At 37.2% G+C, this 26,906-nt stretch overlaps 1 protein-coding gene across 1 annotated transcript in view; it reads left to right on the top strand.

The window, feature by feature from the left end:
- The window catches only part of ITGA8 (integrin subunit alpha 8), a 111,234-nt gene that overhangs the window by 23,080 nt on the left and 61,248 nt on the right, over nucleotides 1–26,906 (top strand). The window contains exons 12-15 of the mRNA XM_058802064.1: nucleotides 4,418–4,623; nucleotides 6,666–6,857; nucleotides 19,130–19,175; nucleotides 21,160–21,267. Of these exons, the coding sequence (XP_058658047.1) occupies nucleotides 4,418–4,623; nucleotides 6,666–6,857; nucleotides 19,130–19,175; nucleotides 21,160–21,267 (552 nt within the window). The remainder of the gene's footprint in view (nucleotides 1–4,417; nucleotides 4,624–6,665; nucleotides 6,858–19,129; nucleotides 19,176–21,159; nucleotides 21,268–26,906) is intronic.

Below are 26,906 nucleotides of genomic sequence, written 5' to 3' on the forward strand. Positions count from 1 at the left end.
GTTTCCATGGTGGCTTCATAGAACTCAAATCTTACCAAATTTCTGAGATTAAATTTTGTCATAGTATCACAGCTTTTGAGAATTTTGGTTTTTCTGATATACAGAATGAGAAATTATTTAGTCCTACTGATCTATTACAAATGTGAAAGGGTGAAGGAACATTCATCTAAGGTGCAATAGACACTCATTAGACTTTCAGGGTACTTATCTAACTTCTCACTGAACCAAACTGTTTCCTGTGCAGGTTATTTCCTGTTAACCCTAGGGTTACTTGGCAGGTCTCATATTTTCTGTGTACCTCTAAAACCACAGTTTATGTCAATAATATAATCAAACTGCTGTTGAGGCCTGTGTGGTCTCCCGGTCTATATCTTAAAAGAAATCTAAAGACTCTTCCTGAGATCCAAACATCCCACAGAAAACAAAACACAAAAAGCTCTGCTGGATAAACATGTCTGATTAGATATGTAGCCTGCCTTGACTGGTTTGCACATATAATCAATAGAAATATTTATCTGAAAGGAAGAGTAAAGGAAGGGGAAAAAAGCAAAAGGAAATTAACACTTCAAATTCACTTAGGCATTTTGTTCAGCTAAGGATGAGGAGGTAGTGGTGGCCCCATCAGTATGAGAAACCTGATTAAGTTATTTGCTGAAAAAAGAACACAAGATTATTAGGAATAGTGCTTTGCTGTAGTAAGACTCATGATATGCCTCAAAGATTAGGCTCATCTTAGGAAAAAAAGTTCTGTAGATCTGGCCCAGCAGTTCTGTGGGTATGGCAAAGTGAATCATGCAGTTTTATCTGCATCACATCAGGACTGTAGGCAGAACAGGGAAATTGAGGATACTGTTTGAACTACCCTTTAGTTGCCTGTTGCTAATACTGAGAAATCCACAATGAAACTTAATAAATCAAGTTTGCCATCAACTCACAAGCTACATTCCTAGTAAAGAGAGAAAAAGAGAGCAATTTTAATTTAGGCTGAATCAGTCCAATAAAAATAGTGAAATAAACTGTTTGCTGGTTTTTTTATTTAGCTTATATCAAAGCTTTCTGTAGTTATACTTTGACCTCTTGACATTTCCCATATTCCTGCTTTTTATTACTCTGCAGGATACAAAGGAATGGCACACAGTCTCAGCAGGTGGTCAGCTTTGTGCTTTTTAAAGATTTTTCTTTTTAATCAGAAGGGAAGTAATTCTGGCTGGTTACTTTTCTGTGTTGGAGCAAAAATTAATATATAATTTATGTTAACTCTAGCATCTTAGTGCAATAATGAAATCTAATGAACCACTTCAAAATACCACTGCACACTGAACTGCATTTCCTTGTTTAATATTACTGTCCAGGGGCTTTTGCTTTTATTTACTCATATGGCTTTTTAAAGGTAATCACATCAAACTGAATTTGACTCGGAACTCTCAATTTTGTAAATACAAACCCCTACATTTTAAAAAGCCAATTGAAATATCCTCTTTCACCAACAAAATGTATCATACTAACCACATAGGCACTTAGAACCTAACAAGTACACACACCCCCCATGCCCCCTTGACTACTTGCTATTTAAATAATTAAGTTACAGAAGCTGGGAGGTAGAACTGAATATAAAGTAGGGTAAGCAGCAATTGTTTGCTTATTTTACCCACTTGAAGAGGAACCAGAAGAAAGTAAATAAGGATCAGAGAGAGTTGGGTAGCTGACAAACTCTTCCTTTCTAGCTATAGTACACTGCTGTGACAGCACAAAAAACCCAAACTCTAATCCCAAACCTCTAGAACTGCATAAGGGAGAGTTCCCTCTTGCAAAGGATTTGCTGAAGCAGTGTGGTTTGACCTACAGTGCTCAGCTCTGAAGGAGAAAGGGGAAAATTTAAGAGGGTGAGGTGCCCTTGGTGGGGCAATACAAGACAAACCAAGTTTTGTGGGTGCTCCAAGTGGCTCTGCTGCCCATAACCAGTTGAAAAATAGATCAGTGTATTAAATGACTTCCCTCCTTCCACCTGTCCCTCAGTACATCAAAAGATGAGCCATTTTAACTACCAGATTCTGGTCCCTTCTCCCTGGACTGTTCATGCATTTTATACAGTCATTGTCATTTATTTTAACAAAGTTGAAATTTTACCAGAAAAATAATCCAGTACTGTGCACTTCCAACTGGGATGCTGTACTCCCTGTTTAATAACCTCCAGCTCCTGTCTGCTTGCTTTCTCTATCACCTGGTGAATCTTGTGTTCTGTGTTAGGCTTCTGCTTAGAGAGTTTTAGTACACAATAGGTAGTCTGTTTAGTACACAATAGTTTCTCTTTTCACCATTTTAGGCACTCTAGATATTGCTCTCTGAACCAGAGTTTTAAAGGTATCTGGGTATCTATTTATTTTACATCAGTATGCTGAGAGCTTTCTGACTCTCAGTCATTTGGTTCCTTGTCATCTCTAAAAAAATCTTCCTTTAGTCTTAAAATCGCTCATTTGTAAAATATTCAAGGGAGCCAAGCACATCTTTTATTTCATGGTTTCTACCACACTGAACTCTGTGGGGTCCCAATGTACTGGGAATATCTGCACTGTGAGGTACTGAAATAATAATTGATGATAGTGCTACTGTGTAATGCTTTTAGTACATGGCATATGTAAAATTACTTATTTTGAAAAGAGCATTCATTATTTCTTTCTGTTGTTGCTGTTGTTTCATGGCAACCATTTCAGCTGATATTCTGTCCCAATCACAAACATCTTCCATTAGTAGAGGAAGACTTTTAATGTTTAGTGTGAAAGGAAAATCCCACCTTTGATGTCAAGTCAGCATCTGCTTCCTTCCTTTTTAGTTATTTATGCCATAGAGCAAAATCTAACAAAAAAAATAGGACAGCTGTACCAAACTGACCTGACATTTGGAACTGCACTTTCCTTTATGGAAACATGCTATAAAATTTAGTAGAAAAATAACATTCCTAGAAGTATTTTGTCACAACTCACATAATCTGTAATTTCTATAGTGAAATTAATTTTTTTTCTAGATAAAATATTCTATGCTAAATTCTATGGTGTCTATCTTAGAATTATAGTGTACATCTGTGGTAAAATAGTAGCTGAGATACTGCTGAATCATACTGAATCATATGGATTTTTTTTCTATCAGGATTAGGAAAAACAATGTAGTACAATTTTACTATTTGGTTTGCTAATAGATAAAGACTCATATTGGAAATACGATGAATTGTGAATAGAAAGTTTTCTGTGAGCTTTACAAGGTTTGAAAAAAATTTTGCATTAGAGCAAGAGAATATGTTTTCCAAATTAAATATTCTGTGATCAAGTATTCCTAGTTATTTGCAGTAACAGATTTCCTTAATACAGATGATCAATGACCACTGAATGTAATGCAAATTATTTTATTATTTGGCCTTGAGCAACCTTCAGAAATTAATCTGATACCATCATTTCATATCTCAGAGTAGTCCATTAAGAATGCTTCTGCTTTTTATGAGTCTGTCAACCACACTTGTTTTTATTCTTCACAGTTCATGAAAGGATCTTTTTATTCCCTCTAAATAAGTGTTGGTAATATATTTTGAAACATGACTGTTTAGAACAACAACATGCAAAAGATGCTTTGATTGATCTGTGTTCTTTTACTGATTCTTCTTTGAGTAGCATAATGGACAGACTTTTTCCTCTAAGCATCTTATTTTTATGATTTGATTATGTAATTTCTCTTTAATACTCTGTACAGAAAATTATATGAACACTGCAACTACTTGTGTACCTAATATTGAACAGAAGCATTTTCAGAAATAGGGCATTGGCTTTGTCTCCTAGTTTCTATATGAAGAAGTGATGAGGCATTCTCTATTAATTGATGCTCTACTTGTGTGTCATGCATGTTACTCAAAAATCTGTTGTAAAGTGAGAGGTTCTTTTTCTTTTGGTCACTTACTGGTATATAATTTGCAAAAACTAGATTTAATACTAAAATTTGTCTCTCGCTGGCACTGTTGGTAAAACAGATCTACAGAATATTCACTCTTAGATTCCTGACTTCTGCATCATCAATTGCAAAGTGTAAGTTTTCAGTGTCTCTTGTAGGCATGAATTGAAGTACAGGTGGTTCTATTTAAACCTAGAAAGAAACATTTTGTCTGTGATGATGATCAGACACTGGAAGTAGTTGCCCAGAGAGGTTGTGGAGCCTCCATCCATGGAGATATTCAAAACTGAACTGAGTATAGCTGTGGACAGCCTTCCCTAATTGACCATGCTTTGACCAAGTGTTTGAACTGGGACTCCAGAAGTGCCTTCTTACCTCATTTAGTCTGACTGTATGATAATTATCTGCTTCTTGTTTAGCAAATGTATAAACTGTGTTGTTTGCACTCAGTCTCTCAGTGACCCTGGGTTTTTGTTTTTTCCAGTTTAGATGATATCCTAGTTGGTGCTCCTCTTTTTATGGAACGAGAATTTGAGAGCAAGCCTAAAGAAGTTGGGCAAGTTTATCTGTACCTGCAAGAAAGTGCATTCCTCTTCCAAGATGCACAAATTCTGACAGGCACTGAAGTGTTTGGTAGATTTGGCAGTGCAATCACTCACCTTGGGGATCTCAATCAGGATGGATATAATGGTAATTTGTCTGTAATGTAGTGTATTTCTAACACTAAAATTACAAATGCCCAAGCAGCAAATATTATGTCTGTGCTGTGCTGGAAAAGGCTTTGTAACATATTTGAAATAAATGAGAATTTATACTAATGCTAATGAAACTGATATTGAGACCCAAATCATGAAAAGTGACCGTAAGAGGGCAGTCATATTGACTACAGTGTGATTTTTTTTGCCAAATGCTAGTGTTTTTTTTAATAAAAATGCCTTTTGTTTTAAAACTATAATAACATTTAATTACTTAGTTAAGATGTTTCATTTTTTTGAAAGCAGAGTTCTTTTCTCCTCAAATGCTTGGAAGAGTTTGATAATTCAGTGAGGCTCAGTACATGGAGCATTTTGTCAACAATGAAAGAATTGGGCAAAAGTACACAAGTACTGTTTTGGAGTCAGTCTTCCACTGGTACTTAAGTACTAAAAATCAGGTGCATGAGTTCTTTTAAATGCTTATAGCACATGCACACAACAAAATATTCATATAACTTAACTGGCAGCCTGTATTCAAGCAACCAGAACAACTAAACTTACTGCTTGATTACCTGAGAAAGCTGGGATACCTTGAGCACCTAGAGTCAGCCTGCCAGACATGATCAGTGGCATCTTGGTTTTCCCTGCATGCATTTCCTTACTTCTTATTTCCAGGATGTTAGGGATCTTCAAAGCAGGTACCTTTGCAACTAAAACACCAAGTTTTTTTTCTGGAAGAGCTGTTTTGCACAGTAGCCTTTAGAATAGTTGTCCCACTAAGGAAAAATTAATGAACTAAGGAAAAATTAATTACCTCCTGGGGTGTTTTTCACAATGCTCTAGCCACTAGATTCTAGGGCAGTGTCCTCATTGTGTGGCTGCTGTGCAAGGGATCATTCATGTCAGGAGTCATAGAAGTGCATTGGGGTTCAGAGTGTACCAAGTATGAATGGCTGTGGGTAGGAGCCATTGGATTGTGACTGCTGAGAGCACCCTCACTGACTTATCCTGGAATACCACCATGGAGTTCAGCACAGCTGAACCTCATGGTGGAGAATTCCTTTTTTCTGCCTGTGAGCAATAGCAGATACCCTCAGCTACTCTGGGCAGGCAGTGTTGGTCTCCTGTCTCTCCAGAATTCAGATGAGGTAGGCAGAAGACATTTCTGCTTTTCTCTGTCACTGTATAAAGACCAAGAAAACTCAGAGCCAGAGTCCAGATGCTCAATTCAGGTTTAATAAAGAAGTCCAGCATCATTTCCTAGATCAGAACCCAAAATTGAGAGCTATAGATACATATCCTCTATTGTTTCCTATTATCTAGCTCAGCTAGAACAGCTGTTGGATTTCAGTCTAGACAATATTGTCTCCACATCCTGGTCACAGAAACTAAGAGCACTGTGAATTCTGCTTCTTGGATGTGGCACCTCATTTTTAAGGATGGAACTATTGAATTATACAGTGTCTAAGAGCTCTTGTGAAATTCCTGACTCAGTACTAGTCCATCAATGAAATGATGATTTGGTATAGATGAAAACATTATATTCCACTGTTCTCTTTTGCATTCTAAAGCATTGGGTATTTGAGGGGGTAAAGTTCTTTGTCTGTGTAGGATATGTTATCTGGGAAAAGAAAATTGGTTTTATCTAAAAGCTACTCCTTATTAACAGGTCAGAGAAGAAATCAAATAAAGTTTTTACCTGTTTAAAAATAGGAAAGTAGAAGCAGGCATTCATTAGATCTTGGTTTATTAAAGCTAATTAACTGCCCTGGAAATATGTAGAGGAATCCAATGTGGACTGGCTATTTAGTATAATTAAATAACCTCTTCATAGGATTATTTTATAAGCTTTTGTCATGATACAGAAAAAACACTGCTAACATTTTGTATATTTGCCTTTAAACTAGAATACATTCAGAAATATAGAATGTTGAAGTTCTTGCATGTTTGTAGCAGAAGCAATTTGAGTCTGTTTTCCTGCAAGGAGTTAATTTTTAATTGTGTCCATTCTTTTTTTTTTTTTTTTTTCTTCTGCAGACATTGCTATTGGTGCACCATTTGCAGGAGAAGACAGAAGAGGGAAAGTCCTCATTTACAATGGACACAGCAATGGGTTAAACCCTAACCCTTCCCAGGTTATCAATGGAGCCTGGGCCTCTCAGTCCATGCCTTCGGGATTTGGCTTCACTCTGAGAGGAGACTCTGATGTAGACAAGAATGATTACCCAGGTAAGATTTTTGCATTAGAAAGGGAATTTCATACTTCCATTCTCTGGTAAATTCATCATGCCTAAACTGCTCCTTTTGGAAGGCAGAGGTCAGAATAAAGGATGGACATTTCTGGACAGTTCTAGTTTGCTTTCCTGAGAGTTAAAAACAGACAAAACAAATACTCCCCTTCCTGTCAAAAGACATGATCAGAAAGTCAAGAAAGGGCTGAAATAGTTGTATTAACATAAAACATGTGAAGTTTACAATGAAAACCTTAACCCTTTTCCCCCGCTTGCAAAAACTGAATGTCTCAGCTTATTGAACTTGTAAGGTCTCCTTCATCCTGGCATTCTTTCTTAATTAAAAACATGTTGCATTGTAGAAGAAGGCATTGGTTTGATTGTGTTTCTGGGTTGTTTTTTGCTGACCTAAGAGACACTGAGCTATATATAGTTAATGGCTTTGCATTACAAAAAAGCAGAGAGAATGCAAATTGCTTAAAGCAGCTATTTTATTTGGGCCTTTCCATCCCTTTTATGTTTTCATTTTGAGATATGGACTCTTCCTTTTTAGGCAAGCTTTGATTCTTCCTAATGAGTTTGCCTGACATGCATTCACATTTATCAAGTTTGTAACATTAATTAAGTTTTTCAGGGAAGCATTTGTTTTTTAAAGAAAATTTTTCCTACCATCTAATTAGTCTGAATGTAAGTGTGCTTGTATTTACCCTCTCTCTCATATGGAAACAAATCTGTTCTGTTTCTTCTCACCACAATTCAGAAGCCTTAGTAAGGGTGTGTAGTAAAACATGGTATTTCCTTACTGTGAAAGGTTCATCCACAGTAAAATCCTAACAGTCCATGCTTCCCTGACTTACTGTGAAATCACTCTTGTTACCCTGTGTTATTTCAAGGCTAGAGTTCTTAAAAGTTGTGCTATTTCAAAAGTGAAAACTGTAATTTTTGAAAGGGACAAAACCAGGATCTTTTACCTTTCTGAGATGGATTGTAAAAGCCTTGAAAGAGGTATCTTTCCAAAAGCAGAAGGCAATTTCTGGGAAGGGGTGTTTAGAGTAGAAATTACAGTTTTACAAACAGAAAAGCTGACTGCAGAGTAATAAAGTGAGGCTATCATGAGACTAAAGTAAGAAGCTCTTTAGCATTTGAGAGAAGAAAGGGCTTTTAAACACTCTTCTGACTTTTTGTTTGCATATTGTTGATGTTGCTATTAATAGACTTTCATTGTCCATGACTAATGAGGTTCTCTTGGACAACAGAGCTCTTTATTAAAGTTTCAGCATTTAAACATTTCCTAAAGCACCCACAAGGCCCCCAGCAAAACCAAAGGAAACAGGATATTGCATTCCTGGCATTTCTAAGATTGAAAAGATAGAGGGAAGGGAGAGATTCTTTGACTCCCATAGAGAAGAGTAGAAGTCTTACTGCTGTATTAGCATACTCTATGTGGAGCATCTTTTAAGCTAATATGTGGAAAGTTTGTGTCATGAGTCTTGATCTTCCCAAATGTGCACTGAGGAATTGTAGTATAATTGTGTGTTCTCTGTCTGTCGTTGTGGCCTCCACCATGCATCCTACTTGCAGAATTTCACATTGTGTTATCAGCTCACTATGTGTTAGAGCTTTTGATTTTATTACAGGAATTACCTAATTAAAAATGGAAACAAACAAAAGAAACACCACCCTGCATTTACTGTAACTAGCTTTTCCCCTGGATGGGCAGTCCATAGCACTGGTGAAAATCTCTCACAAAATGAGAAGAAAAATCCCTTACTATGAGTCAACCACCTCTTCCCTAATTCATGAAGATTTAGAGCACCAAAACAGAGCTGTAAAAATAGTGCAAACATGGCACAATGTTAGCACAAAAATAGATTGCCTTCCTATGGGAAAAGGGGAAAAAAAAGGAAATAATACAGGGAAATGCAAGCCTAGGACAAACACTCTAGGCAATGAATCAAGTAATCCTTCTCATGTCAAAGAGCTTTCCTCCTTCACCTCCTGACGGAAACGCCTGAGGGCAACCCTTGTAAAAGGAGGAAACAAGGTACTGAAGTTGGAAGGATTAGGAAGGAAGTTTTATTTTAGAGAAATGGGATCTGGCTGACTATAGAAAATCTAGAAAATTAGCTTTTAATTCCATGCTTCCCAAACTACTGTTTGTGCCTGTGATTCAAGGAAGGTTGTGAAAGATACGGGAAAAAAATATCACAAACATTTTAATTTAAGCTTTCTAGTGTGTATATTCTAAAAGCAACCATTTTATAAAAAGATAAATGTAATAAAATCAGGTTATTCTGACTTAACACTCCTTCAGAAGTTCTGTTCTCAGAAGTTCTGGACTGGAGATGAAAGAGAGCTGTAATGTGTGGCTGCAGGGATGAATGTATATTGCCACTGTGTAAGGTGAGATTCTCCAAGCACATAGCTCTTCCATGGCTAGAGTTCAATTGTTCAAGACTGACCTGTATAGCTGTAGCTGTCTTTGTATAATTTACTCAAGCACTTGTGCCTGACATTGTTCATGAGGCTGCATATCCATGCTAGGAATTTGGAGTCTGAGACTTGGGAGACTTACTCTGCCATTTCATCTCTAATGCACCGTATAGCATTTTCAGAGCTTTTAGAGGTTCAGGCTTTCTTTAAATCAGACCATAAGGTAATGTTTTTGGGAGCAGATCGCTGACCTAGAGGGCAGAAGATACCACCTGTTCATATGGCTTCTTACCACAGACCACTGGGCTTTATCCTGGGATTGCTGTACAGATCCCAGCAACCCCAGTGCTCTTTGGTTACAAGCTGGGTAATGCAGTTACTAAAAAGAGAGGGTGAATCACAGTCAAATTTTTCTCCCATTGGAAAAAGGTTAAATCCTCTCTTGGCTGGGAGTTCAATTCAAACTGGGATCTATATATTAGCCTTCTGGAGAAGAGAGACCATTTGGTACAGGGAGTAATATCTTCTTCTCTTCATCCAAATGCCAGGATAAGCTCAGGAACAGAGAAGGAAACAGGGAGCAGATGAAGACTCCCTAGTACAAAGAGCTCTTCAAATCCCTCAGCTTTCCTGTGGATGGAGTGGTTTCTCTTTTCTCCTCTTCCTGTGACTCCTGCCACCAAAGGGAGAGAGTCTCCTCCACCCTCCACTTTCTGGTCTTCTTTGGGAAAGGCAGAGAAAGAGTCTCTTGTCCCCCATGACCCCAGCTGTATAATCAATTTGGGAGAAAAACTGATCCCAGGCAAGTTTAATGGTGGAGCAGCAGAGCAGACAAGGAAAAACATAATACAACCATACTGATAGAGATGAAAGATCTGTCTAGCACCATAGCATGTTTCAATCAGTGGCCAACAATAGATATCCTGGGAGTTGTACAGTTGTTGTGATATTTCCCAGAATATTCACCCTGCATTAACCAACCAGAATATCAAGGTGGCCCAGAGTAAGAGATGGCACCTCCAAAATTAGTATCACTTGACAGACTTTTCTTCCATGAATTTGAACAGTCAGCTGTAGAACTCATGCAGACTTTTGGCACATGCAGCATTTGTCAAGGGACCCCACAGCCCAACTGAATTGTCTGTGAAGAAATAATTCTCACTGTGTCCCATTCAAATCTTGAACATTCCACTGGACATTTTCAACAGTTCTGCAATCCAGTTATTTTACAGACTTGAGACATACTTCCTCTAGCAGCTACATGTTTTAGCAATCCTCTGGAATGAATTCTAATATATTTAATTGTTCCTTGTGCATTGGAGAATGGCACACCAGTTCTGTTGTACCAAATGATTTTTCAGTCTTGCCACCAGTGCTGCCTCTTCTCCTCTTCTTCATATATTTTTATGTAAAGAGCCGTTAGTAGTTTATGACTTGTGTATGGGTAAAGAATGGTTTCTGATAAAGATTTTACCATTGACCTGGGTTTCATACTTAACCAACATTAAAAAAGAGCTGGATCTTCTCAACTGAGAAGAAAATCAGAATTAGTGCTTGAAAAAACAATAATCCCAAATATTTTTCATTGCTATCAGTAATCATGTTTGTACAAGAAAATAAAGTGGGCCAGGAACTGTGGTCTGGACTTGAGGCTACATGGCACAGCACAGCTCACTCTTATCAGATGAAACCACTGGAACAGGATGGCAGTACCCATATTCCCTTTTGTGAAAGGTCTTTGGCCCAAACCTTTCCCAGCTGCTGTCTTGGGGAGTACTAACTTGCACACACTAAAATCACAGCTAATCTGTGCTAACAACACAAAAATATGGACAGTACACAGTGCTCAAACACTTGCCCTGCCTTTATTGCACAAGCACAAGGTACAGACAGCTGAATAACTAACTAGCAAAGACTTACCTAAAAATGGAACTTTCCCTGGTAGGGCCAGCATGCAGACAGAGCTGCTTTTCCTTTTTGTTAGCAGTTCTGTCAATGTAGTGACCATCTGTCCAGCTGTCCTGGCCCAGGTGCTGTCACTGTAACAGTAACAGACCCCTCAGCATTGTGAAAATACTGAGATTTTTTTTACAGGGAAGACTGAATTTTGTTACTAAGTACAACCTTTGGTTTACATCTCTGCAGCTTTCCAGGAGGGAGTTCTGTAAATCGTGTCATCCTTACAGACACTCCAGATGTTATGTACCCAGAACTGTTCCTTTATCAGCACAGACAGGGGTGATAATATGGAAGTCTCTGCTTTGCAGGCTTGGGGGCAGTGGGAAACTTTCAACCCTGGGAAGCAGCAGAGGCAGAAAACTGTGCTGATCATTCTAGCAGCTGTGTTGCTCATGCTGCTGCCTTCTCTGTGCTTGTGTTCATCACCTTCTACCCCAAACAGAGGCCTCCTCCTCACCTAGCTGGAGTGCAGTGCCAGGCAGTGGTGATGGTGGTTATTAATGGATGATGCTCTTTTCTCTGTACTCGTGTAAGAGGCAAAATCTAATTAAACTTTATAGTCAAATAAGACTAGTAAAAGGAAGCAGATTAAGGATATCAGTCAGATAGATTGTGCCAAGCCATGATGGGCAGCTTTCCCAGTCTTCTAAGCATGACACTGACAAGCTTAATACTATACTTACCTGAAATACTCAATAACTCTCCAGTACACAACATGGACCCAGTGTTTGATGGAAAAGACCAGTTAATCCTCCTGAGGTACATCTACACTAGTAAATGAAATATCCTGTTTTTGGTTCTGAGCACTTCTTGTGCACACTATTAAACTCACTTTTGCCAAAACAGGGTTACTGCGTGCTTGCTTTTGTAGTCTAATAATTGGCATGGGTGAACTGTGTTAGGGCTATTTTAATGATACCACTGCATGTAGTAAACATACAGCATACAGGCACATTCTTTACCATTGTTTTACTAGCAGTGACATAATTGTAACATCTTTCAGCAGGTGATCCACTTCACTGTTTTCTGACAACTCATGTTCTAAGGTCATATTCAAAAGAGAAGAGCTGATCTCACTTCTGCTGCAATAGTAAATACTGGTTTAATGCCATTATTCTGGATTGACAGTCATGAAAAAAACACTAAATGGAATTAAAGAAATAAGGGAGGTAATGAGATTGAAAACCATAAAATATGGGCTTTTCCCATCAGTTTAAGTGCAAATACAGTGGTAGCTGGAATTCTGTGCCAAGGTGAGGACATGGCAAAGCAGCATTGTGCTGTGTCTGAGGTGATCCTAGTGAAGGCTGTAACACAATTTATATAATCATGGGATTCTCTGTAACAGCAGCTCGACAAAGTTTGCATGAAGATATTCTGAAATACCTGCCTCAGCACAATCTTCCTGCCTGTCTTCTGTACTGGGACATCTGGGATGCGTAATAACATCTTTCAAGGCAGCTTCCACTGTCCTGTAAATCTGGGGCTTTTAGGGCCCCTTTGCTCCATCCTGATCTTTATGTGTGTTATCAAGGCCTGAAGCAGGGAATGAAGCGAAGGCATGCATTTTGAATTAGAGTTTATTTTATTTATACATTTATTTGTCTTTTTCTATTAGCATAGTTCAATTTTCATAGGAACAAAAGAAATCCATTAATCTGTTTAATGGGAAAGAAATTTGTTTCTTTTGGCTTCTGGGCATCTGTTCAAAGCTGGCCCCACTGAGTGCCCGTAGTCTGTGATTATCTAGGTGATGATGCTGCACTTCCAGCTGGTTCATCTATCTGTACAGGGCTCAGACATTTCTAGGCTGTAAGGTTTCCACCCTCACATTTCAGCATATGTTCAGTCACTTTATGGCTGATTATAGCTGAGCAAATAGTTTATAATGAATAACTTACTCAACTCATTAAACTTGCTTTCTTCTTGTGGCATATCCTCCTGAAGACTGGGGTTTCTTTGAACGTGTCTCTGAATCAGGATGATTTAACCAGTTCCTATTAACAGTGTGGGTAGATTCAGAACAGTGCTTTGGATGACTTCACTATTCAAAGACTGATGATTAGTTAATTGCTCAAATAAATTATACACTATTGTCTCTGCTCCCTGCCTGTTTATATGCTAGTGTAAGTCTTCCTTATTAACTTAAGAGAGTAATCAGTGCCACTGAAGCTTCAGTTCAAGGTATCCTACTTCAGCACAAACCCAGCTGTTAGCCTGTTCTTTTGGTTGTTCTTTAAAGTCAAGCCTTTATCAGCAATGGGGAATGCATAAAGGCATCTTCATGCCTTGTTATTTTGGACTCAGTTATTATCTTAAGAATATCATAGTAGTTAGTTAGAATATCATAGTACTTAATATCAAACTACTCTATAAACATTTTAAGAAGGAAAGAAGTGTAATAATGTCCACAGAACTTCAGTAATCCAGTCTAATCTTAATAAAATATTTAACAGGAATATTTAACAGCTCCTTCTGCTGAATACATTAACTCAAGCAGCAGGAAGAATATCCTCAAATTTCTTTCTGAGAGGTGGGGGTTCTTCAGATTAATAAATTTTTTTGAGACCAGTAGGCATTGTGCCAACAATATTACAAATCGGAATCTAGCGATGATTAAATTATGAAGTTGGTCCAGGAGATTTGTGGAAGACAAACAAATTAAATCAATGAGAAGCTGCATCTGCTCTGGTGAGAGAGGACTGCTATGTGTGGGAGCCAGAACAATGGCTTGGGTTCTGCCAGCAAATGCAGAAAAGCTGAAGTGCTTCTACCAGCTAATTATTTTTTCACATGAATAATCAGTCAAAAATGTAGTGACAAGCCAAGAATTGTGTACAAATATGTTGATTTTATGGCAAACTATTATTTCTGTAATTTTTAGATATGCTTTTCTAAAATTCTTTACAATATTTTATGAAATCACGGTATTGTGCCCAATAGAATGTAAGAGTAAAGCAATTGATCCCAGTAGTGTTTTACTTAAGTGATAAAGCATTAACTGTCCTCTTTAGGATTTTTTTTTTGGTAATATAATGAATAATATTGTTGTGTTGTGAAAGGAATTAATTCAGACAAAAGAGAAGCATTGGTATGAATTAGCCTTTGGAATTGCCTGTAACAGACCTGCTACCAGAATGGTTTAAAAACAGTACCTGAGAATGATAGGATTGGAAGAAAGTGACTCTGCTTTGAATGATGGCTGTTTGTCGTATTTAACTAAAATTCTTGAGTAAAGGTGGCTATGGTGGACAGGCCTGTGTCTTTTACTATGGTCAAGCCTGAAGTGATAGCCATTTAAAGGCATTTTTATTCTAGACCTTTCCTACTGAGATTTGGGGTTGTAATGAACACTGAAGTCCTAGAAAACAAATAGAGATATGATCATGGGCCTTTTTGGCACCTGATCTGCTGAGGAAAATAAAAAAGCAAAAAGGCTCACACAGATTTTTTTAATAGAGTTTACAGTTAGGTGGTTTTCTCCCTTGTACAAAATTTCCATTAGCACCAGTACTCATGTAACTGTTTTCCAGTCCCTTTTTATACTATACAATGAATCTGACAGACTGCATCAAGTTATGTTTAAATCTGTCAGGAAATCATTCTGAGTCCCCAAATGTATCCCTTTCCTGCCTGTGTCCTGGTAGAGCTGCAGCAGGGAGGTGACTCAGCTGTTGTTTCATTTTTGGGTTTCTGACAAGTGAGGTGTTTGCCAGTTTTGCAGTTGTTCACTGGTTGTTTTTCTTGGCCACTGTCCCCCATGTACCAATATGAGACACCATGTCTTGGCAATTTCTTTTGGGATTGCTGGACAGGTTCCAGTCAAGTGCAGGGTGCTGAACATGATGCATGTTCTCCCTGCTCAGACTCCCTGAGGCTGCATTTCTCAGAGAGAATGGGGATGACCTTTAAAAATATGAGGGAATAAAGTAAATTTTCTTGAGTTAATAAAGGAGTATGTCTTTTTGAGACTGGAAGTAGGACTTTGTTGATCTTCCTACTTCCTTCATTGGGTTGAAGGTTTAGTGATCATCATGGCAAGTTTCTGCCCTTTATCACACAGTGTTTCATATTTGTCACAGTCACATGGCAGAAGGTGCAAGTGAACTCACAAGCTTACAAAATCCAGTGTCCCTTTCAGTGCCAGCACCTTAAAATTTTATAATTTTATCTCAGAAAATAGATTTCTTGCACCAGACAGCATCTTGCAACCTTTCTCTTCAACGAAAAGTAAATTTGAGGTATTTGAAAAAATTATTAGGATTGTTTAACTTTGTGCAGTGCCCTTGACTTCAGTTAAATATGTCCCAAAGACACTTGTTTCAACATTAAGCTCTGCAAACCCCACCAGCTGGGACTTTATTGCATACAACCCACAAGCTGTGTTAAAAATGGAAGTTAAAAATTCCTGTGGAGTTGCTCCATGCTTGTTTTCTTATTTTTGCAGTGTGGTTGTGACCCCACAGCTCATTTATTCCTCAAAAGCAATGAGGCAGAAGCACATGGGTGCTGATGCCAACCCTTCCTTACAGATCTTGGCTCTCTGCAGGTGAGCAGCTGATAGAAAATCTTCTCAAACAGACAGTGTAGGCAAAGTGATTATTTAACTAAACCAGTGAGATCTCTCATCATCCCAGAAACATGAAATATAAGAAAAGAACTGAGGGAGATTTTGTGATTCTTACACTTTTTTGTCTTTTTTTTTTTTTTTATGTTTTAATCTGACCTTGAAAAAAATCCCTCACTGATGCAAAGGAGTAGGCATAGGCTTTTCTTCAGGCTCTCTTTGGAAGGGTTATAAGGAGTTAAGCTGGTTTTTCTAAGCTGGCTTCTTTTGCTCTGTAAGTGATTGTTAAAACTTTGTTTTTCAGCTAGTGATCTTTGCATCAGTGACATTGCATGTGCAGCATTAACAAGAATTAATAAAGAAAACTTCTATTTTTGAAGGAGAAAGTTGCCAAAATTCAGATAATTTAGACATCTCATGCATTTTTTTTTCACAGAAATTATTAGTAACTTTTCTTCTACAGAACAGTCAACAAATTCAAAACTTCTGCTTGTAAAAGTGCTCTGATTTGATGTGTATTCAAATCTCATGCATTTGTATCAACATCAATTTTTTTCCAATTATGGGTATAGGAGTTGCACCCCACAAAGCAATGAAAGAGGAAGAATGACATTACTGCTCTGTAACAGAAGAAGACAAAGCAAAGAAAAATCCCTAATTAATCTTCCAGTGAATGCTCTGCTTGAATATATAATTATTTTGTCCTTACACTAGATTGTAGAAGTTACTACTGGCTATAAATATGGGGATTTTTTTTACTTTTCATTCTTAATTCCACTTTCTCTACTCAGTGGTTTCACTCATTCAAGTTCTTTAGATCAAGAATAAGCATGGCTCAGGCCAGAAAACAAATGACATGTCAGGGTAAAAGAGCCTCCCAACAAGAGCAGGAGAGTACAGTCCTACAGCCCTTAAAGTCTCAAAGGTGGTGCCATGATTGGGGATCCTCATCCTGTTTGCTGTATCTCCAAACCTGGATGAAGTGGCAATGAAGAAAGATTGCTCATGGCAAACCAGTCTTTGGATGGCTGAGGCCTATATTTTCTCCTTTAGACCCATCACCCTCTGTCTTCAAATAAACTGGGCTCTGTCCCAGACAAACCAGGATTTAACCATTAAGCAGATGTACAAAATCCTCTTTAATATTAAATGGGGATGCTGAGATTGATGGTACCTTTGCACAGCAGTGCATACTGAAATTACACTCACTCACACCAGTGAGGCCAGCTGTGTCTGACAAACTCATTCTTCTCACCTTCAGGTTCTCATGGGCTGCATTTTAGTAAGCTTACCCAAGTTGTGTGTTTAACCTTTATTTTTTAATGAAAGAGTGTGTTATGAAGTCATCACTAGGCCAAGATCTGAATAAGTCTTGGATATCTTCCTGTTTTGTCTCTCACAATATAACCCTGAAACCTTTTGAGTTATCAGGTCTGGTAAGAGCCGGTACATATCTGAAGTCAAGTCTGTTATAGAATTCACAAGAAGTGCCCAGCTGGGAAGAGCTGGGAAGAGCAGAACAGAAACCCTTTCCATCTTGTCTTTCACTTTCTGTTCATAACATAGTGTTTCTTTTTCCTTAAGAAATAGCAAACAGAAGAAAACCCCATCAAACACAAAACTCATAAAAAATCCTTCAGACACAAGCAAAATAAAAATCAACAAAATATTACATTTTTTTGGGGGGTTGCTATGGGTGCCACTATAAGTGAGGTGCCAGGAAAAGTTCTGTTTGTGTGTGGTGCAGCCTTCATGGTGATGGCTTTGTCTCAATTAGTTGTTTATTTAAGAGGAAAACATCTTTTGCTTTTGGTACTGTGGGCAAGTTGTCTGTAAAAGCTACCAAAGAATACGACATACAAATGTCCCAAAAAGGAGATAAAATCAGTTATTTTCTTCTGCTATTTAAAGTGTTCCTGACCCTGAAACATATTTCTCTAAGGCCAATGAAATTAGAAAAATGTAAATGTTGTACAAAAAGAGGATCAGATCCATAAACTGTCTTTGTCTGCTCCTATTAGGACATTATTAATGGAATTCAGTGAAGGACTGGCTGTTGCCCATGTGAAGTATTTGTTTATAGTTTTTTTGAAATCCTGACCATCTGAAAGATGGAGAAGCACTAGAAAATACACTGCCAGTCCTGGACCAAACCCATCCAGATAATTAACATCAAAGCTTGGTATTTCCATCATGCTTGATGACTTCAGGGCTTCTTAAGCAAACCAGTGCCCCAACTATAGAAGCAGCAAGTAAGAGTTTGTTTAAAAGCCCAAGTACTCATTTAATTAACTTATTTAGATCAATTTAGATTGCCAGTCTGTACCACTGCTGTTGTAAGGCTCAGTCTTCTGACTTGGATACATGTCAGTCATGTTGAATGATAGCAGTAATGGAGTGAAAGCTGTGCCCAGATGGACTCTGGGGGCTTTGAAAATGAACCAAAGCTCTTTCCAAAGGCAGAGGCAGCAGGAAAGTTAATCCTTTTTCCTCATGGCTTGGCTCCAGTTTTTCTCCAGGAGGCCTGAATGGATTCAGCAAGCCAGTCTGGATCTTTCCAGAGATCACTAGATGAGGCCTCCAGGCAGAAAGTGGAAATATTCAGGCCTGTAGATTCCCAAACCCAGGCCACTGACCACTGACAAAGACATGCCCAAGTCCCAGTGTAGCACCTGTGTTGTTGACTCCTTCTGTCAGGGAAAATGACAGCTTTAGATGGATAACTGTTGTAAGCCTTTTCTCATATTGCTACAGTGCTGGAAACATTAGCGACTGTGAAATCAGCCATCCTCTGACCTTGCATTGTGTTTATTTGCACAGAGATGTAATGCCTAAATTAATGAACAAATCACTTAAAACACAAAGTAGAATGGAAGGATTGTCAGGAAAGAACACCATGAAGTTTCAACATTATTTATAGGAAACTGGCGAGAAATTGTTTTGCAGCTCTTCATTTAATGGAGAGTTAAGGATTTGGAATAAAATACATTGAGTTTAATGGCATTTTTCTCCCCTATAATACAAGCTGGGGAGAAGTGAGATTGTGGTGTGGGTGACATTGTGTTAAATAGTTTGGCAGTTACTAGTTTCAACTGAGGCATTTATGACACCATCTCTGAAATATTAAATGTTTTCCTTCAGGTAAAACACACTTGTGTTTTTCACACTTTTGAAGAAAAGTGCTTAGAAAGGAATTATCATGTTTGTTTTATGTTACTGCAATGTTAATGTAAATAAGATAATTTATGATGGGAAAAAAATGTGTGAGAGATTACTGTATAGCTATTCTGAAACCATTTTGGTTCTTCCAGATTTAATTGTGGGTGCATTTGGAGCTGGAAAAGCAGTTGTTTACAGGTATGTGGTAAATACAATGGATTTGATATTTCATGGCTTTAGTGGGAGATAAGAAAATTTAAAAATGCCAAATTCCTATTTCCCTGTTGCAGTGTGTAAAAGGTGGTCATTAGACATGTTAAATTAAACATATTTTGAAAAAGAAGTGTTTTTTTCCCATGCTCAAACCCTGTAATTTTCAATGAAAATTTCCATGCTTAGGCTTAGCTCCAGCAGCTTCTAGAATGTTTGACTCTTTAGTTAATTTTAAATAAGAAATTTAAAAGGCATGGGGTTGAAAATTAATTTCTTCCCTGGGGAATTGGTGCTACTAAGACACTTTAAAGTTATCAATCTTCAGAGATTGTGTATGTTAAGACATGAACCATTTATTGAACATAAAGACTGCTACTTTTAGCCTCAGTTTAAAAAAATGCACAAGATCCCACTTTACAAAACAAAAAGTTGTTGCTGACTATGGAGTTTCACTAAATGCACTTTTTGATGAGATGTAAAATTTGAAGCTGCCAAATACATAGACATTTACATAAAATCTGCTAATGCTCTCTTAGTCCAGCCATGCTGGCAGCTCATTTCATTTAAGCATTCACCATCTATTGCTACAAAATGTGGTCATGTTTCTGATTCCTGTCTGGCTTCTTCTTGTCTGTATTCCCAACAGCACCTGACTGAGAAAAGGCATGTTTTCCTTCCCAACTGAATGTTTGTAACAGTATAAGAATTTTATAGAACAGGAATGTTCACTCATCTCAGCTAACGCTGTAGGTGTAGTGAGAAGTCCTGATTTTCCTTCTGTGCTATGAAAGAATCATACAAATACTTTGCAATGCCATGAGTGACTGCACAGGATAAAGCATTGAAGAATTAGATCCACTGTGTATTTTCAATAACAATAAAATGTGTTCTATGTAGTTTAATAAAGTGAATAGCAGAAGGCCATTTCCTGGCCAGAATGTATCAAATATGCAACTTGTCATATATTTATGTCATATATATGCATATATATATTTATGCATATATATATTATATATATATATACGTATTTATGTCATATATATGCAACTTGTCAAATATTTAACTTGTCATACTGTTAAAATAGAGTTTTATTACTGAAATTTTATAGGCAAAAAAAGTTTTTCCCTGTTGCACGAAAGTGAAAAGAGTCATTTTATTTTTAATTTCTTGCTGAAGTAATATAAAGAAGTAATCATAAGAGCTCACATGTGGATTAAAATATCAGGAAAGTTAGAAAATGGTGATTGTGTAAGTTACTGTAAATAGTATTGCTGTCTTAATCAGAATCTGGACACATACTTGTTATTATTTGTCTTCCAAACTGCTTGCAGTTATAGATTATCACTTAATAACAGCCTCAGAGGGATGGTTTCTGTCCCCAGAACTGTATATTCATGTACTCAGCACAATTTACTGGTGATTATTCCTGATTTACAAAGTCAGTTGACTCCAAGAAATGTCAGACAGTTTATTTCATTATTGGCCCAAGATAGTCTACACCAACTTCTACTTTAACCAAATCATGTTTATTTCTTTTAAGAGTCTTGAAACAGACATTGTAATTTGGAATATATCATTATTAATGGAGACAGTACAGAATAAATCTGCAAGATGGCCAGAGAACTGCTGTAAAACCCAAAAAGGCAAATTCTGGTCCTTTGAGAAAACTCAGTGTGATGAAATGTGTCTGATGTGCCTCAGTCCTGGGACACATCTATTGCTTAACCATAGGGTACATTTTCTGTGATGTGTTAACATGAGATTTTTTTTGTGAATCTCAGTAGGATTCTGATGGGGAAAAAAAAAAAAGGTTCTTTTGGCTATGAGCAGCATCATAAAACTGTGTTCTCGCAAGTAACCCTACAACTCTGGCTTCTTTGCAGCCAGCTCAGTTCAGTGTTTTCTCTGCTGCAACTTAGGTACTAATATGCTCCTTCTGAATGTGGTGAACCTTATTTCTATCTCCCAGAGCCAGACCTGTTGTGACAGTGAATGCTCATCTTATTCTGAACCCCATGATTGTGAATCCAGACAATAAAACCTGTCAGCTCCCCGACTCTCAGCTTTTGGTGGCCTGGTAAGTCCATGATTACTCAAAAAATATTCTTATCCTCTTTCTCAAATAACTTCCTGTTCCTTAATTTTATTGCAACTCTTTGTTGAATGTTTTCAGAATTCACAATGCTGAAACATGCTCTGAGCACAACAAAATCCCCCTACATAGAAATATTTTTGGTATTTTCCAGTACTTAGCAGACTGTCTAACTCATTGTGGTAGGTAAATTTGAGTCCTTTGATACACTGAGTCTCCTTCTCATAGGAGGATGCTCAGCTCCTGGGCAAGCTGCAAAGTCATATGCAATGTTTAGATGAATGAAACATGAAACAGCTAAAATGGAAAAAACAGAAAACACAGTCATCTGTTTGTTGACAAAATGTAACAGTGAAAGTGATGCAGAGCTGGTGGGCCCTCCATTTTCTCTTGGAGAAAGACAGATCTTAGTCCTTTGTGGAAGAGAGAAGGTATCTGGCTGGCCATGCAGAGAGAAGTTCACAGGATGTTGTTTCTGGCTGTCTTTGGTCAGAGGAAGGTTTTTTTAGCACATCACACAGGACAATGTTTCAACCATCCTTAAAAGAGAAACTCTTAACCACAGTAGCATTTAACTTTGAAAAGAAAAAAAAAAAAAACAACGAAAAAACAAAACAACCCAACATAAAAGCTAATTAAAACAATTTAAGATCAGTTACAAGTACAGAATGCTTGCAGGACATTTGGAGGCCAACTAACAACACATAACACCACATAAAGGCACATTTACTGCACTAGAAAAAAGTCACTTTGAAAGGACCCCAGGAATAGTTGACAAAAGAGGCTATTACAAATACATAAGATACTGTTTAAAAGTGGAAATCATAACAAATGAGGAAGCTAAAATCAAAACAAAGCATAAACACGTGCAAGTTGAATATAAAATGGTAGTAAGTCTTGCCAGAGAGTCTGTGAGGAACAGATTTCTAAGATGTAAAAACATTGGAAGCAGGAAGCCTGCCAGGAAGTGGGCTGAACAAAAACAATATTAAGGTGTAAAGGAGGACTCCAGAAGATAACATGAATGAGAAATTTTGCACTGCTTTTAAACCAAAGATGGTCAGAGGATTTCCTCACATTGGAGACATTCTTTACAGGATATGAGTCCTAAAAATCATCTCAAATGCAAGATTCAGCAAGAGAATCTTAAAGAATCTTAAAATTAATTGATACATATGAACTGTAAAACATAATCATGAGAAGCATTTCATTTAAGAGCCATGGAGGCTTTTAAAGGAACTAAACTTTGATACACTTAAACCAATAAATAAGTGGGCTTCCAAAGCATATGGGTTAGGGGGGATCAAGAGATTTTCACTCTTGCAGTGTTCTTTTACACTTTATGGACTTCTCATATTTTTATCATGCTCCTCATTTCTACATCCAGTGTAGAAAATTGCCCATCTACAGAGCAATGTAGAAGGCACTTGATGGAACTATACAAACCCAGAACTTTACAAAGCTTTAGCCTTTCTGGAATTTTTTTGATTCAATTATCTTGTGTTTTAGCAGTTGATGCAAAAAAAAAAAAAAATTAAATACAGACACTTGGCTGAAGCATGTTCATTGACCCAAATTATGTTGTTTCATAACTCCATACTTTAAGACTTTAAAAAAATGCTAAATGTCATAATAGAAAAGATTTTGGAACCGTAACAGTTAACAACAGGTATTGAAAGAAAAAAGGTGGTTTTTTTGCACAAGAGGAAGAAAATCTCTCTTAAAAAACATTCTTGCTCTGAGATAGTGTTTAGAAACGGAAGGAAGAAATCCATACTCCTTTAACACATTTTTTTGGGTTTTTTTTATTTCTCTGCTACAATAAGCCAGGAGTTTGGTTCATATCTACAAAGCTTTAATAGGAGCATAATTTAATTTCTGTCTGCTTTATTCTAAAATAATGCTCCCTAAAGATTTAGTTCATGTTATGAAAAGACTGAAGAGCAGCTGCTATTTTCCACACTGTAATTTTTTTCCTTAGTTGATATAAGCTTGTATTGTACATATGAAAACAATTAGTAGGGAAACTCCAACAGGCAAAGAATTCCTTAGTCCCATGGGATAGATTTCTGTATCTCTTAGCCAGCTGTGCAACTTGTATAAAACTCTACTGACTGACACTGCAGAATTAGAATGAAAGGAAACCTCCTACAAGAAAAGCTTCAGGAAGTGTGTGTGCATGAATAATGTGGATTATTGTACGTTTCCAAGTATTAGGAAAATATTATTTCTGCCATGATATAAATTGCAAAGCTGAAGCAGCAGAGGAAACATGCACAAAAAGTCATTTTTATTCACAGCTCAAGGAGAATTGTCCTGAACTTCTAGAATCATATAATTCATTCCCTGCTGTGTGTAAAATGTGGCTGTTTCTGAGTTCCCAATACTAGCAAATCTGTAACAAATTTTGCAACCCTGAAGGTATTAAAGAATATGGAAAAAGAGTTTATTTTTTTCCCCTAAGTGTGAAAGATGCAAGTTAATATCTGTAAAAAGAGGTAAATAAATTAAATGTTTTCATTTTTCAAAACCTCTTTCCACATAATGTGATTTATTATGTTTAAGATTGGGCTCTAGCTGTCAGGAGGTCTAATTTATCTATGCATTGATATTTTTATTACCATTTCAGGTCTGATTATCCATTAGCTACTTTATATATTTGTTCTTAAATTGCATCTACAAAAGTTTTTTACTCACCTCTCACTGATGTAAGGTGAATATTGTTAATTCCATTTTGTAGAGGAGCAATAAGTAAGAGAAATTACCTGACTTACCAAAAGTTGGATAAAAGTGTCCAATCATGAGAAAAAGTTGATTTGTAGCATGTATTGTAGAATATATTTTGTTTTTATATATACATATAAAATATGTTTTTATTTTTTTTATATTTGTAGACTATATTTTTTATTTGTAAGTGCTTTTCATGTTTGGATGTCTGATTGGAAATATAGGCTATCTACCTTCTCTAAACCCAGTAAAACCAGAATCAGAGAGCTTAAAATTTCTGATCTTCAAGTTCATACTAACAAAAAATACTTGGAAAACAATGCAGTTCCTTTATCTCCAAATTTCTTACTATTAAAGTAGTAATAAAATATTTATGATCTTGCATTAGCTAGATTCCGTAAATGAGACATTTTTTTGCATACACTTTTAAAAAAGCTGAATACAAAATTCCTATCAAAGAGATAAACTCCCAAAATAATATTTCAGCAGTTCATTGCTGCATAGGTTAGATTTGCTCCTTTCTGCTGCTGGTATTTTCTTTTCTCATTGACCTAATTTGAAAGAGGATGTGGTTGGTGCCCCATGGATATGGACCTAGGGGCCATTGTTGAGATGAATTTGTGTGAGATTTTCCAAAGACTGTTGGCCAGCCTGACGCCATGAGTGGGACAGCAAAGCCATATGGCCAACAGTCAGAAGATGGATAGCTCACTCCTCAGGGGTGGTCAGAGGGGGTAGGCAGGTGGTGTCACCAACACAGCTGAGGTGCTGTACAGGAGACCTCTGTGCCAGGTTTTAGCTTCAGTAGCCCTAGAGACACCCAAAGGGCAGTCACTTGTTCTATCCAGCAGCCCTAGTGCTCCTGCACCTTGGCCATGCAATGTAACTTAGCCATGAGAAGCCTTCAGCACTAAAACTCTGTGTTGGTCACTGGATTAGATTTGGCCATAACAAAATCTAAAATCAGGGCAAGAATTAGAACATCACAATAGAAGTGTGTTGTTTGGCTTGTACTTCAAAAAGGAAACTGTTTAAACGTTCATCAGTAAACAATAACAGCTTCTTCTCTTCTGTGGAGGTTTGTGACCTTGCAGGTTGGGTATCAGCCTCACACAGACTGGAAGCCCAGAACATTAAAGCTTACACTGCCTTTCTGCATTCATTTTCCATTCTTTCTCTCCATCTACAAACCTGGGTGCTAAAGAAATCACTAGCAATGACAAATGACACCTGGTAGGATCTGCTAATGTCTTGCTTTTCACTTCCTGAAGTAAGTTTTCTGGTTTTTTTCAGCTGCTAGAGTAGCCATACCAAAATAATATTTTTCTGGTACTAAGTGCAGTCTAGAAAATATTATACATGGGTAACTAACTTTTCACCACTTCTGGTGATATTAGGTAATTTTATTAGGGTTAACTTTTGAAGAGACTGCTCACATCTGTACCAAGAGTATTTCTGAAGAAAGGAATACTTTCAAATTTCTTGTTCTTGTAAAAATAATTTTTGCCTACCTGAAAAACTGTTTTAAAATTGTTTTAAACAAACAGCTTAGTTGCCCTGAGATTGTCAGGAAGAGCTCGTGTGTTCAGTTTTAAGGCTTTCCCTCTGTTTTGTAACTACATTCAAATACTATTCAAAGCATAATCTCATAGTGATGACAGACACAGCAGAATAAATGTGATGTAGGGATCTCTTCAGAGAGATTCATAGCACATAAAAAGTTTGTATGCTTTAGGATGATGGACTACTTCCAATTTGTTTCTTACTTGCTGAAGTTTTCTTCCTTGCTGAAGTTTTCTTCCTTTGATTGTTAATTCTGTTGTTTGGTTGATTGCCCCTACAAGCAAGCTCCAAAGCTCAGCTATTTTGTTTCTTACTGTGCCTAGGAGTCAGATCTCAAATCTCTATAAATTCTTTAGACTCTTTTGTAGTCTGTCTTTCCCTCTGCTTGTCTTTTTCTTGATACTAAAACATCCCTCAACATCTCCCCAGCATTTTCTTGTTGAAGTGATGAGCGAATCTAAATTCATCTCGGTTTGCAATTGAAATCTTTGATGTCTTTTGCACTGTTTCTGAACTAAAAAACAAAATCACAAATGTGTGGCAGAATTCTGCTAAAACCATAGTCCTTCCTTCTGTGTGGCCAGAGTGTGGGAGGTTATCCACTCCAGATTTTTGCTTTTTTGCACTGCTATTCCCTTTTTGACATGCTCTGCCTGGAGTGGAAGGAGTAAATCTTGACTCTTACAGTAATTTTTGAGAACATTACTTCAGTTATCAAAAATGTATTATGAATTATTCTGTTCATTGCAGTAAATAAAGCATACACTGAAATTGTTCTGTTTGACAGGTAAAGCATTCCAAGCTACATTTTTGAACACAACCTTTTTCCAAACATGATAGGACAAAATTTCTGTGACTCCTCCAAAGCAAGACAACTGAGTTTAATACATTGGCAGCTCTTGAGTTTACATCTGAGGAAATGCCCTCTTACACTCTGACATGTGAGGCCTGTGAAATCTGATGTCTAAATTGCATTCATGCAATTACACAAGATTTCCTCATTTTTTTATTTTGGCCTTGTGTATTTGGAAATAATTGGTTCTTCCTGTATTGACTCATAATTGTAAAAAAGAAGGAATATGAAAAATCTGCATTCTCTGCATGGACTGGAATGACTGTTTGAAGGCTACAGATTAATGGCATTGTGCCATTCTTGTTTCTCAAGAAATATTGAAAGAATTTTCCATTAAGGTCATGAGAGTGACACATATGCCAGATGCGGCAGTTTCATTACATCTGCCAGAGGAAGCAAACATGCAATTAGAATGGGATTATGGGTTGGTTTAAAGGTTATGTTAGTGATTTTTTATCCACTGCATTGGAACATTATTATA

This window comes from Ammospiza caudacuta, chromosome 1 (genome assembly GCF_027887145.1).
Source record: "Ammospiza caudacuta isolate bAmmCau1 chromosome 1, bAmmCau1.pri, whole genome shotgun sequence".
Taxonomy (NCBI): domain Eukaryota; kingdom Metazoa; phylum Chordata; class Aves; order Passeriformes; family Passerellidae; genus Ammospiza; species Ammospiza caudacuta.